The 14233-nt window shown below is 37.1% G+C and overlaps 1 protein-coding gene and 1 gene segment (V, D, J or C); both read left to right on the forward strand.

Moving 5' to 3' along the window:
* The window catches only part of LOC127360258 (T cell receptor beta chain MC.7.G5), a gene marked incomplete in the record, with an annotated part of 299553 nt that overhangs the window by 62524 nt on the left and 222796 nt on the right, over positions 1-14233 (forward strand).
* Positions 17-6701, forward strand: LOC127360726 (T-cell receptor beta-1 chain C region-like). The segment is given in 8 exon segments: positions 17-73; positions 230-352; positions 458-512; positions 4851-4900; positions 5578-5919; positions 6019-6042; positions 6178-6284; positions 6389-6701. Coding segments are annotated over 8 exon segments (771 nt in total).

Raw genomic sequence — 14233 nt, forward strand, 5'->3', positions numbered from 1 at the left:
CATTCAGCTGGAAGAAGGCTCATCGCTAACATGCTTATCAGGCTCCTTTATCTGTCGCTTCTTTTACACTCAGGTGGGTTTGATGTATTAACTCATAAAGGATGTACTATCTAAAGGGTGCTTGAATGGTTGATTTCCCCTCACATTTACAGCACACATATATTTGTGCACATTTACAGTTCTGTATATTGACGTAAGACATGATGACATTTTCTCCTTTGAGCTGCAGGTCTCACGTTTGTACTTCTTCAGTCTGGAGATCAAATATGTCACCCAAGAGTCACAGTGACGTTGGATTGCAACATGAGTCAAGGTTTCAGCATGGGCAGCTACACCATGTTCTGGTACCGACAAAACCACTACGGCGCTCCAGTGGAGTTTCTCATCAGAGAGAATGACCAAACTGCGAGGCACTTCCAGTCGTCGATCGACACATCCAAAAACAGCTTCTCTCTGAAAATCACTGAGCTGTTCCTGAACGACAGCAGCACCTACTACTGTGCTGCCAGTCACAGTGATGCATACAGACGAGACAGTCATACAAATAACAGTCGGTTACAGTTTACACACAGGCAGGAAGGAGCTGTGGTTTGTTTGGTTTTTATACTAACTGTGGAACAGTAAAGACATTATATCATTGATTCATCCCTGAAAGTAGGGCAAGACACACTGGGTGAATATTGGGTTTTTTAGTTTATATAAGATAGTATTTGGTCACACCTACAGAAAATTCACAATGTAATAGAAAAGTTCTATTTAGATTTTCAGCTCCAAAACGTACTTTATAAGGATTCTCCTTCTGCGTGAAAGTCTACCAGCCTCCACATGTAATCAGCAGCGAAGGAGACCCGGCTGTAACCTTACAGGGTGAACAAGATGACACTCAAACATTTCTACATGTACTGGTACAGACAAAGCAGCCATGGGAATATACAGCTAGTAACTTATTCTATTGGTAAAGATGTGTAGAGCACTGAAGCTCCGTTCAACAAGTACAAGTTCACCATGTCACGGCCTGCAGTGCTTAATTCCTCTCTGCAGATACACAGTGTAAAAGCCGCAGACTGAACTGTGTATTACTGTGTGTCGAGTAGAGCACAATGGTCCAGAAAGCCTCAACAGCTAAACAACAACCTGAGGAACAAGCCGGGAAAGGAAGACAGGGGGAAGGAATAAAGGAGGCGGGTTATCATTGGACTGAGGGGCATGGCCGGCAACTTACATTAATGTGACCTAAAAATAACAATTTGGACATCAACTGAAAAAGAAACGAGTTGAATAAAAAAATAAATTAAAAAAACTCCACTAGCTCCTAGAAGAACTGCCGCTCCACATTTCCTGCAACACCACAAAGCTGATCGGGTCAGATAAATAAGCAGGTGTCGACATTATAAGGTTTGCAGTACATTATTGCCCTGTACAGTGTCTCTTCTGTGTCACTCTCTTCTCAAGTCTGCACTTTCTTATATCATTTAATTCTGTGTGCTGCCTCACAATATGAAAGTATATTAAGTTCAAGGGGTTATCATACACTGACATCTACAGGGTTCAAGCAGGATTACACAGTATGTAAAAGAGGTGGCAAGTCAAATCATTTAAACTAGGCTGCCTACATGTGCAGTTGTCTGAATGTGGTGGCGTTTCGTCTTGTTTGATGTCTCAGAATGCATTTACTTTTATTAAGTAGGAATAAAGGGCCAGAAACTATTACTGCCAATCATTTAATCTAACGATTTTATCATACAGGGACGGATACAAACTAACAGACTAATGCCACATGACATTAGCTAAATGTTAACGTGCAAAGCTTATCCTTAGATTAGATATTATTTAACAAAAAATAATGTCACTGAAAAATATTTTGATATAGAGCTAATGGTGAAGAAAAAATACAAAGCACAAGATCTCAGTTTAAGTTAGAAGATATTTTGTTTAAGGACGTCATGCAATCCTGTATTTGTCTAAAATATAATAAACATGGTTAAAAATTGATCAAAGGAGTATTCAAATCTGGGGACACAGTAAATTCATACTGTGGGTAACAGAATAATCTGGTGTAACGTGAGCCATTATGACTTCATAATGGATAACTAACGATGCATAATGACAATACTTTTCCCTCTCATTACTTGTGAATATACTTGCATAACTCAGAAACGTGTTGTACCAGTCATGAGACCATTGTATAGATTTGACGTCAATTTGTTGCTGAAAGATTTTTGGCCACTTGAAAGCAACAGAACTACTACAACAACAACTATTACACATCCAGTAGCTACAGAACAACAGTAGCATTTATTTGGTGAATTTAAGTCAAATATTCATTTTCCTTTAGCTCTGTTTTGGTCTCCACCAAGTCTTAAGGGAGATATCAGGTTCTCTAGCTCCACTATGTTCACCAGCTATTTGCAAACCTTGTTGAGTGTGTTGTTTAGTAGTGGTACATAATTAACACTGTGTTTCTCAGGTCTGTTTTACCAAAAATACTGAGGTGTGCAGTAAAACTGAAAGAATGGAATGAGCAATGTGAAGTAGTGAACGTTACTCAGTGAATGTGTCTCCTCCGTTCACCGACCACTGGGAGGATCAGGAGGTGTGACCAGCAGAGACGTCACTTCCTCTGAGGAGTGACAAACAAACACAAAAAAAGACCAGCTTCTCTTTTCCTTCCCTTCATTCTTGCTTCTTTTCTTAGCTGTCACAGAAATAGCAGCAGTCAGGTTGGAGCTCTTTCAGCCGTCAGTCAGCCCGACCTGTACAGCTGCTCTCACACACAGAGAGAGATGGAGGCTGAGATATGGAGAAGCTGGGTGGGGGAAGGAGAGAGGAGCGAGAGAAAGAGACTTCAGGTTTTTGTGTGACGGTTTTTCATCGTGGGGACAGGGGGGCACGGTGATACAAACCCATAAAGCCGCTGTACAAAAACCTCCTGCCATTAACCCATTGTGTAGACTGCTACATGCTACCTGAGACACTTGTTAGAGCAGAAATCTGAGAGTGTGCAGGATGGCAGGACACTGACATCGAAAAAGTCAATGTATATGTAGGAAATCTGCAGAAAAAAAGTTTTTAGAACTTAATTCCAGTTGGTATGGAGCAGTTGGATGCTTCTTTTACTGATCTTCACAAAGAACAATAAACTTTGGACATTATTAAACTCATCCTGCATGTTTAACGCTTCTTCATCCTCTGGATTATTAGACTGTGTCTCAGTATGAAGTTTTGTGACTTTTTGGTGGAGGAGACATTCAGTGTGACACTGGATCTGAAGCTTACTTTGGAAAAGGAACAAAACTCACTGTTTTGGGTAAGTAGAAGCTTTTGTAACTTCAGTTCACTGCAACAAACTTAAAATAGTTGAAATGTTGGTATGAAAGTGAAGGAAAATAGCTGTTGTTATGAAAAAGCTGATATATTGAACTGAAGTAAAAACACTGTGAGCACCACTCAGCCTGCCTACTTTGGCCAAGGAACCAAATTGACGGTTTTAGGTAAATATTTCACTTTATTACTGTATTTTGATAGATGTCACGTTGCTTTAGAGTGCCAGTATAAACAGAAGTATTAGTTAATTTTGGTAAAGAAAGACACAAGGGTTTCGTGTTCAGTATTTCTGCACTGTGACTCTGTAACTGAAGCTTACTTTGGAAAAGGAACAAAACTGACTGTTCTTGGTAAGTAAGACATTAAAAAATGGATTTAAAAAACAATGACAGTTAATATAATAAATATTAAAAAGCAGCTTAAAGTAAATAAAGAATGTAAAAGCAGCATGTCGTTTTGAGCACTGATCAAGTGCACTGTGACGCTGGTTCTTCAGAAGCTCACTTTGGTGGAGGAACAAAGTTAACTGTTTTGGGTAAGAAATATGGTTTAAGTGCTTTCAATATTGTTCAGGTATGACTTGGTTAAGATGTTTTTCATACTGTTAAGATACTTTAAAGCTTAAACGACTCCTAACCACCAATGTTTTATCCATTACTAGATAAAATAACCAGAGATAGATGTTTAAATGGTAAAACCAAGTCCAGGAGGATTTGACTATTTTGTAAACTATAAGTTAAAGTCTTTACATGTCAAAAAGTGACAAAGCTGGAATAATTTCAAAGAGGCTCAGATAAAGAGAGGCAGTGGGAAGAGGTTTTGTTACAGTTGAGAGTCTCTGTGCTCCTACACCGAAGCTTACTTTGGAGCTGGAACTAAACTCACCGTTTTAGGTAAGATAACCTGCAACAACAAAAAATATCTAAGCTCAACTTTGTATGTTAAGATTATGGCCAATATTGTGAATACATTTAATAGACACTTTATTTGATGGCAGTGAACAAACTACTAATTTTTAAAGTGTGAAATAAGTTCAGGAAGAAGTTAGTTTTGTGCCAGTAAAAACACCGTTGTCCATGTTCTCCAGTAAAAGTAGAGCAGCAGTAAAACATTTGGTTGAATGCCCAGATTACCCTGACAGCGAGTTCTTATCAGCTCTGTGAAACACTGTGAGCTTTCAGTCAGAAGCTTACTTTGGAGCTGGAACTAAACTCACTGTTTTAGGTAAGAAGGTAAAAAATTGTTACCCAAAAAGGTCGTAGAAAAAAGATACCATAGAAAATTATATCAAAGTATAACTACTACCAGGTTAATTAAGTTGTTTAATCTCATGCTCTTAAATGTTCAAAATCAGTTTTATATTGTCGAGAAGAGATTTCATTTGGTAAAAGCACTTCTTCTAGAGTTACTGTGTGTGTGCAGTTAAATGTTTTTAGTTTAAAGAAAGAAAGAAAGAAAGAGCACCATTTACAGCGTTCAGTGCTTAAAGGTTGAGCAGTTTTTCTGTAGCCTTGTATCAGTGTGACCAACTACGAACCTGCTTACTTTGGCAGTGGCACCAAACTGACTGTGCTGGGTAAGAAAATTACCAAAATTATATGCATAAATGTTTGTTTTCTGAGCTTCACTTAACCCAAATCTGCTAAATTATTGTTGAGTAACTAACATGTTTTTATTCAGAGATGTGTTTGTCAAAAATCTACATAAGATAGATCTCAGTTCGGCAAAAAAGTTTAATTTGGTCCGAACATCAGACTCTATATACTTAATGAATTAGTACTATAGTTTATTCATCTTAGGCATTTGTGCTGTAGAAGAACCAGCCAACATTGTCTCATTTGCAATATAGTATTTATTTACTTGCATTAGTAAAGAAGAGAAGGGGAAAAAATATGAACTTAAAAAGTAAGTGGGATAAATGTAGATTGTGATTGTGCTTTAGGTGTGCTGGTTAAAAACTGGTGAAAAACTAACAAAGTAAACAGGAGAGATTTAATCAGCCACTGTATTCAGTTTATTTACATGTGGTTCAGCTGTGTGCTCTGGAAATTATCCTGCTCATTTTGGGAACCAAGCTAACAGTTCTTGGTAAGACCACTGCAACAACATCAACATTTATCTGAAGAAAAATGTTGAACAAGAGTGCAAAAACCTGTGCTGACCATGTTGTTTTTGTTGATGTTAGAGGGAAAGTTGTCTCTATGGATTTTGACAAGGCTTTAATTGTGTGATTTATGTCCTTTGTCCTTGCAGAAAAAGACAAAGAGATTACTGAACCAACAGTGGAAGTGCTTCGACCTTCGCCAACGGAGTGCAGAAACGAACAAAGGAATAAGACCTTGGTTTGTGTGGCCACTGGATTCTACCCAGACCATGTCAGTATATCCTGGCAGATCAGTGGGGTCGGTGTCACTAAAGGTGTGGCGACGGACGAGGCTGCCCAGTGGATGCCGGGAAAGACGTTTTACCAAATCACCAGCAGGTTGAAGGTTTCCGAGGAAGATTGGTACAACCCAAAGAATCAATTCAATTGTACTGTCAATTTCTACAATGGAAACGATACGGTCCCCTACACAGATTCAATCCGTGGCGAAGGTATGTTGATTTGGAACTCAGAAATGACCTAAACCTGATCTTTTTGCTATTGGAATTATGTGTAACTGATCTTCTGTCCTTGTCTAATCCATTCCTCAGCTTTGACAAATACCATGACAAGAGGTAAATATATTATTTTGGGGTTCTGTACATCTCGATGCTTCAATTCTAATCTCATGATAGTATTTATGAGGCTATAGGCATAAACCAAGAGTAGCTGCATGTATAAACTCATCTGAATGTTTGAACTTTCTGCAGGGAAATATGTGAAGATCACACAGGCTGCCAAACTCACATACAGTGTTTTCATTGTCAAGAGCTGCATCTACGGGGCCTTTGTGGTGTTTCTGGTGTGGAAGCTTCAGGTTTGTTCTACGCAATGTAGCATGTGACATAAAAACAGGTTTTATACACTTTAATACGTGGATGAACATCACATATGACACTGTGTCCTTTCTGTCTGCTGCAGGGTTCAAAGGGAAAGCAGAACTACTGAGAGCTGAGGCCAAATCTATTCTAGGAGATCTAAGAGAAGATGTTGGTTTCTGTAAATAAAGGCTGAAAACTTTTCACAACTTTGTATATTGCAGTGCATTTGCATTTATTACTCAATTACATAATCAAATTCTGCTAAAATAGATGAACAGTTCTAAACATATTATTTTTTTAATCTTAAAGCTGCTTTGGCATCACATTTATACTAAGAATAATTCTGTGTTTGTGGTTGTGAATTGCTTGTTTGCTTAATTTTAATCTAAATAAAAGCATTTTAGAGGATGTCATCAATTGTGTGCTTTCATTTCTCTAAATAGTAAGTCAACCACGACAAACCTGGGTTTTTTATGGTTCTCGTGACATCTCCAGATAGTAAAACTATATTTACATGCAGTGCGTATCTAAACAAGGAAGGGGTGATTTAATTAAGAATTAGACCGGTAAATGACATTAGTCAGTTGATCTAAAGAGTCTAAACTGTTACCAACAGTACTGATAGCATATATGTAGTAACATCTTCCATGAGGTATTTTTAGCTCTTTGATTATCTGCTGGTTTTCTGAGAAAAGCAACTATTTTTCACCCACATACAGTATGTTGAGACATCTCAGCTCAAAAAAACCTTCACAAGCAGGTTCATTTGGGTCTTAACAAGTTTTTTCCAATGAGCAAACTGAGAGGTGATTAAAGTGTTTTCAGTAATGTTTGATTGATAAATTAATTTCCATCGACTAATCTGTATTTTAACATTCTTTTGAAGAACTCATTTGACCTTATTAACCTTGGTTTGTCATATCTAGTTTTTCCACTTTGCACAAATGAACAAATGAAAGAGTCTTATCACATTTTCTTTTAAATAAAGAAGTTATTCCTTTAGTAAATGTGAGAGTGTGAGTCTGCCACATAACAACAGGAAATCAACGTTCTCATCTGTGTACAGAAGAAGGTCAAAGCTGTCGTTGGTGAGGGAAACAAACTGGGGCTTGAAACCGTGCAGAGGAGTGGAAAGCGACAGCAGAGGAGAGGATGTGGTCACAGAGCAGCCTGCAGATCATTCTCTGTGCACAGAAATGATGAAGGTGCAACCTTCCACTTTACCACAACCTCCGGCTCACACCTGCATCTCTGCACCAACCTCCATTTCTGTGTCAACTGAAGCTACACAATGAAAATAAGTGTGTGTTATATTGCATACAACAGCTGTTTACCGTGATCTGGTGCAAACATTTGCATTTCTTTATAAGTAGATAAGAAAAGTAAAATACATTTTGTTGCAATCACAGACTAAAGACAACCATAACCAGTAATGAATAAATACAAACAATAAAAAAACAGGGTTGTTTCATAAATCATCTTTATGTGAACCACTATATACGATAAGACACAATATATGACTATATTTGAAGCATATTATGGTCCTTAACTAAATGTCTAAACTATTTATCAGTAAACCCTCCAGTGAGAAACATTTGCGCAATAGAAAAACATGTTTGTGCTTCCTGAAGTCAGATAAACAGGAAACAATGTCTGTGAGACCACAACAGAAACATGGCTCATCTGACATCTGTGAGCTACATAATTATATCTCCTCCTGCAAACCTTCATCTTTATACGTTCTGCATCCAAATGTTAGAATATAGAATTGCCTGAGTAGATAATGTTTGGTACAGTAGATTGAAACTTTGATTAAAACAGCAGCAGGTAACAGCAGATTTAGTGACTATTTTTTAGTTGTAGGTTTACTTGAGTAACTAGATGCAAAGAAAACGATAGACCCACATTCCCTGATGAAAGGAACTGAACTGACATTTCATTTTTCATGTTGAACGTACCCTTACAGTGCCAAGAGAACATTAGGTCACATGTAAGATTCATATACAGTAATACAAGCAAAGACACCTGTAAAACTCCAACTGTGTGAATTGCATCAGGTCACTCAAAACCATAACTCGAAATCCACTGATTAAGCTTGATGCTTAGTTAACAGTAGTTCATTTATATTTATTATTTATATTTATTTATATATATATTTGTATAGCGCCAAATGGGCTTTATGAATATTCAGTTTTGCAGAAATACAGAAAATACATCATATATCTAACCAAGATACATTTGGAGAAACACACACAGTATAAAATCAAATGAAGTTTATTTATATTTATAACACAATCATACACAGTACAACATATAGCAAAATTCTTATGTGCCTAGCTCCAGAGCAAAATTAACAAATAGAACAAATAAAATAAACGCAGATCTAACAGAAGAATCTATCAAATAGATATTATAAATACAAATATATAATAAAGTAAAATTTAAAGGTGGATGAATGAACAATATAATAAAGGCTGCGTTTGTGCCTTTTCTAGAAAAATGAAACAACCGGTGCATAATGTGTTCTACAACTGCACCATTCAAAACTGAGCATTAAAGGTGCATCAGGTGACAGTTATTGACCCCTACTGGAGACTCACCTTGGACTGAGTTACAGCTGTGTCTGCTCCAGCTGCTACTGAGAGGCCGAACACCTCGAGACACCAGAGTCTGCAGAATTCAGCTGGCTGACTATCAGAGTGCCATCTGCTGGATGACCCTGCAACACGACAGACCGTAAAGGCCACTGCACACCAGTTTTTACGCCCAAAGTTATTGCACGTTTAAAAATAAATGTGTCACTCATGCTTTCTTACCAGCTCCTTTCATCTGTCATTAAAGTTTTTGGAGCAGGTTTGATGATTTGCGTTTATCAGTCAGAGGGGGTCATTGTGTGACGACTCCATCTCCTATTTTCAAATTTGCAGCGAATAAAATAATCAAAACACATCTGACAGCACAGTGTGCAAAGTTTCTATGCGTAATACAAAAAATCCATGCTTGATGTGCAAAGGCCTTAAGAGCTATAACACAAACAAGGTACAAGCCTGTGAGCCTTCTTTTCAAGTACAATGGCTTTAAATCCCAATCATGAGCAGGCGTAGGAGACATAGGAGTGGGAATTTGATACCACTTGATAAGGAATAAGTCATAACTGTATCAAGTCTTTAGTTATAGTGTATATAAATTAGATAATCGGCAGGTGATTTCCAGAAGGTGAGTGATCCGATGGATTGAAGAGCGAGCTCAAAAGACAAATCAAGCGATTGATTTGAACTTTCACAATCATCTGACACTTCCACAAACTGTTGCGCTCACCTGAAGTTACATCAGCCATTGTGTTTGTAAATCAATGTGGAGGGTCCGTGTATGTTTTGGTCATTGGATTTTCCTTTCAGAAACGGGTATTAAAAAACAGAAAACGAGTGGTTATTTGATTTTCCTTTTAAAATACAAAAATTAAAATTGAAATACAAGACGTTTTTCTTTTTCATGGTCAGAAAGGGATGAGCGAAATTTAAAAAATGATTCGATTTTCATTTTGTATTTCATATAACAAAAAATAAAATCACTAGAAAACAGAAACGGAAAAAAGACCTGTTTGTTCATATTCTGAGACCGGATGTTGTCATTTACAGGACGGTGCTGTGTAGAAGAAACAGTAGACTAGTAGACTGCGGTCAATCCAGCCGTGAGTTCGATCTCCGTGGTCAAATCAGCCGCACTTAAATTTAGAGTGTACAAGTATTCTCAGCATTATGGTAAATGCGGAGAAACAGCGTATTTACTTCCGGTTTTCAAAATAAAGGTATTTAGAGCCGTAAATTAAAATATGTTACATTAAAGTGTTTCATGTGCCCCTGATGAAAAAAAACACTTTATATCAAGTATCTTTACTGCACCAGTGTGGAGAAATGCCAAAATAAAAGTCTCATATTTATGCCTCCAGAGATTGCATATTTGACCATATTTGAGGTACTGTAAAAACATATTGCTCAGTGTTTCCTGGCTACTGATGGTATATTTGACTTTTACACATATGAGACTACAAACATACTTAATATCAAGCATTTTTACTGTACCAATTTGGAGAAATTCAACAATAAAAGTCCATATTTGTACCTCCAAGTGGTATTTTCATATATTTGAGCTACTGTAAAAACACTTTGCTCAATAATTCCTGGCTATGGATGATATATTTGACTTCTACACATCTAAGACTACAAGTATACTTAATATCAAGCATTTTTACAGTACCAATTTGGAGAAATTGAAGAATAAAAGTCCCAAAGTTGAAGTTAAAACTAATTATTTTTCCCTTTTACCTACAAATGGACACAGCAGAGCAGCAAAATAAGAAGAATGTGGACTGCATTGCATTTTGTGAGAAAAGTAAACAAATTAGAATTGTGTAGGATTTTGTGTTTAGTGTTTATATTATCAAGATGTTATTAAACATTTGTGTGAAATTTTGTCATGATTACTGCAGCATTATTGAAGTATAATGAAAATGTTTCACCCATAGCCTGGAAATATTGAGCAATATGTTTTTACAGTAGCTCAAAAATATAAGAAAATATGGAATCTGGAAGTATAAATATGGGACCAAATTTGTACAGTAAAAATGCTTGATATTAAGTATGTTTGTAGTCTCATATGTGTAAAAGTCAAATATACCATCAGTAGCCAGGAAACACTGAGCAATATGTTTTTACAGTACCTCAAATATGGTCAAATATGCAATCTCTGGAGGCATAAATATGAGACTTTTATTTTGGCATTTCTCCACACTGGTGCAGTAAAGATGCTTGATATAAAGTGTTTTTTTTCATCAGGGGCACATGAAACACTTTAATGTAACATATTTTAATTATAGCTTACGCCTCTAAATACCTTTATTTTGAAAACCGGAAGTAAATACGCTGTTTCTCCGCATTTACCATAATGCTGAGAATACTTGTACACTCTAAATTTAAGTGCGGCTGATTTGACCACGGAGATCGGACTCACGGCTGGATTGACCGCAGTCTACTAGTCTACTGTTTCTTCTCCACAGCACCGTCCTGTAAATGACAACATCCGGTTTCAGAATATGAAAAACAGGCCTTTTTCTGTTTCTGTTTTCTAGTGATTTTAATTTTTGTTATATGAAATAGAAAATGAAAATAGAATAATTTTTTAAATTTCGCTCATCCCTTTCTGACCATGAAAAAGAAAAACGCCTTGTATTTCAATTTTAATTTTTGTATTTTAAAACGAAAATCAAATAACCACTCGTTTTCTGTTTTTTAATACCCGTTTCTGAAAGGAAAATCCAATGACCAAAACATACACGGACCGTGGAGCAAGGTACGTTTTATCAGTCTGTTTTCTGGGAATAATTGACACAAGCAGAAACCAGAAAACAAGCCGTTTTTTCGTTTTGTCAAAAAAAGGAAAATCAAAAGTTCAGCTCGTTTATTCGTTTTTTGGTTCTTACTTAACAAAACGAATTTACCACTCAATATCTTGTTTCCGTCGGTGGGCGGGTCCTCTCATTGGCTAGTGTGCTTCGTTGCCCTGGGTGATTACTGGCTGGGTGTGCCTATGAATATAGGCTACAGTGAGTTTTTTAAGGTGCTGTACAAGCAAATCATATTGTCTACTCTGTACAGTTATTGTATTGTCATCCCAGGACAAAACACAAATAATGCTGTAATGTAATAATATACATCTTTAAATACACAATAATGAGTCATTCAGAGACTTATTAAATGTTTTTATTGGCTCCCAGAATGCAGGTCTGTTAGTGACTCCCAGTATCTCTAAAAACAGACTGGGAAGTAGAGCCTTCAGTTACTGGGCCTCCTTTACTGTGGAACCAGCTTGCCTGCTGACATGTTAAAATGACTGTCACAACTGCCATGAGCAAAGAGCAAAACCATTTGTTCATAGTGTAGGCTACAGTAGCTTATTCAATATTGAATGAAGTAGGTTACTGTACACTCTTTGTCACTGTACAGAGTAGACAATATGGTTTGCTTGTACAGCACCTTAAAAAACTCACTGTAGCCTATATTCATAGGCACACCCAGCCAGTAATCACCGTCAGTAAATAATAATATGAAAACAATATAAAATATCTTTCAACAAGAATAATTTGTTTACTGTAAATGGATAAAGGTCAACAGATGCGCAATGTTCAGCTGTCATGTAATAACTGCGCCACCTTGTGGCTAAACATCAACTGCACTGAAGTCATCATAACTTCATAAGTTCTCATTTTCAAATGATTAAGAATAATATTATTGTTATTTGAAGCCGTGTCAGTCTTGACTGTGGGTGATGGGGTCCTCTGTGTCTGCTAGTGTCTATAATACAGTCATATTTTTGTCGACATTATCAAACTGAAAAACTTTTATTTTGAAGAGCACAGGGCAACGAAGCACACTAGCCAATCAGAGGACCCGCCCACCGACGGAAACAAGATATTGAGTGGTAAATTCGTTTTGTTAAGTAAGAACCAAAAAACGAATAAACGAGCTGAACTTTTGATGGTTTGTTTTCTGGTTTCTGCTTGTGTCAATTATTCCCAGAAAACAGACTGATAAAACGTACCTTGCTCAATGTGAGATAGAAAAGTAACTTTTTCCAACTTTACAAAGCCTTTATTTGTGTATTTTTCACACCAGCAGGGGGAGACATACTTCAACACATGTAACAAGGAGAAGAACTCCATTAACACAGTGCTGTTCCCTGCTAATCCAGTTAGCTGTGATGTAGATAACTGACACCGCCCCTGTTCATTATATTGTAACAGTGATGTGTTCTTGTCCACTGAACCTACAGGACATGAACAGAAAGCCCAAAGTAGGAGGTCACAGTGTCTTTAACATGATGTTAATGATCTTCATACTTGGCTTCTTTCATCTGCCGAGGATTAAGGGTGAGAAAAAATATAAATTCCAAACAAAGTAAGACTTTTCACAGTGTCACAGTTAATGACTTCAGTATCTGAAATGTTGTTTCCCCCCACAGGTGCCTCTAAAACCAACAGCGTCCTCCAAACACCTCCTTTCATCATTAAGAGAGCCGGTGAATCGGTTTCCAGTGGCATCAACTGTTCACACAAAACAAATCATGAAATGATTCTCTGGTACAAACAAGAAGGACAAGGAGCTCTAAAGCTTCTGGGAAATTTGTATGCAACTACTGTAAATCTCGAGGACGACGTGAAAGGAAAAATCAGCTTTGATGGAGATGGTCGTAAACAGTCGAGCCTCACTATTTCTAATCTTACATTAAATGACACTGGCGTGTATTTCTGTGCTGCCAGACTGCACAGTGATGCAGATTCCGTTCAAGTCAATACAAAAACTCTCCTTTATCTGCCTGCAGATAGACAACATGTTAAGCCTCTTGAACACCTGCAGCTTTGAAGATTTTATCAACTTCGATGACAATTGTGACCTACTGACAGGACAAAACTACTGACAACACACATTCTTTGTGACAGTTTTACAGTTTTGACAATTATCATTTATATTACAACTATCTATTATTGTTCATCTTTTACTTGTCAGGTTCATAACTGATAGAATCTGAAAGAAGAAGAGGGGGCTGATAAAAACTCTGTTAGAGGTTGACTGATTAGAAACCTTCTTGTTACGTAAAAAATCAAAACCAGACTTAATCATTCTGTCTGCACATTTTAGTAATATCAGTCAAACTATATCACCAGTTTCTAATCTTTAAAAAATGTCTGATGCTTGGAATATAACTCAATACTGTCACATCACATGATCAACCTTCAGCTTGTCAGTGTTACTTATCAGAATTAAAGTTTGTGTACTGTGATGTACTGCAGGGGGACCCCTATTGCCATTTATACTGAAAACTTTGATACAACAGCTGACATGATCACATCACACAGTGACACTCCCATCTGCAGCTCTTCATATCAACT

Source organism: Dicentrarchus labrax, unplaced genomic scaffold (assembly GCF_905237075.1).
Source record: "Dicentrarchus labrax unplaced genomic scaffold, dlabrax2021, whole genome shotgun sequence".
Lineage (NCBI taxonomy): Eukaryota > Metazoa > Chordata > Actinopteri > Moronidae > Dicentrarchus > Dicentrarchus labrax.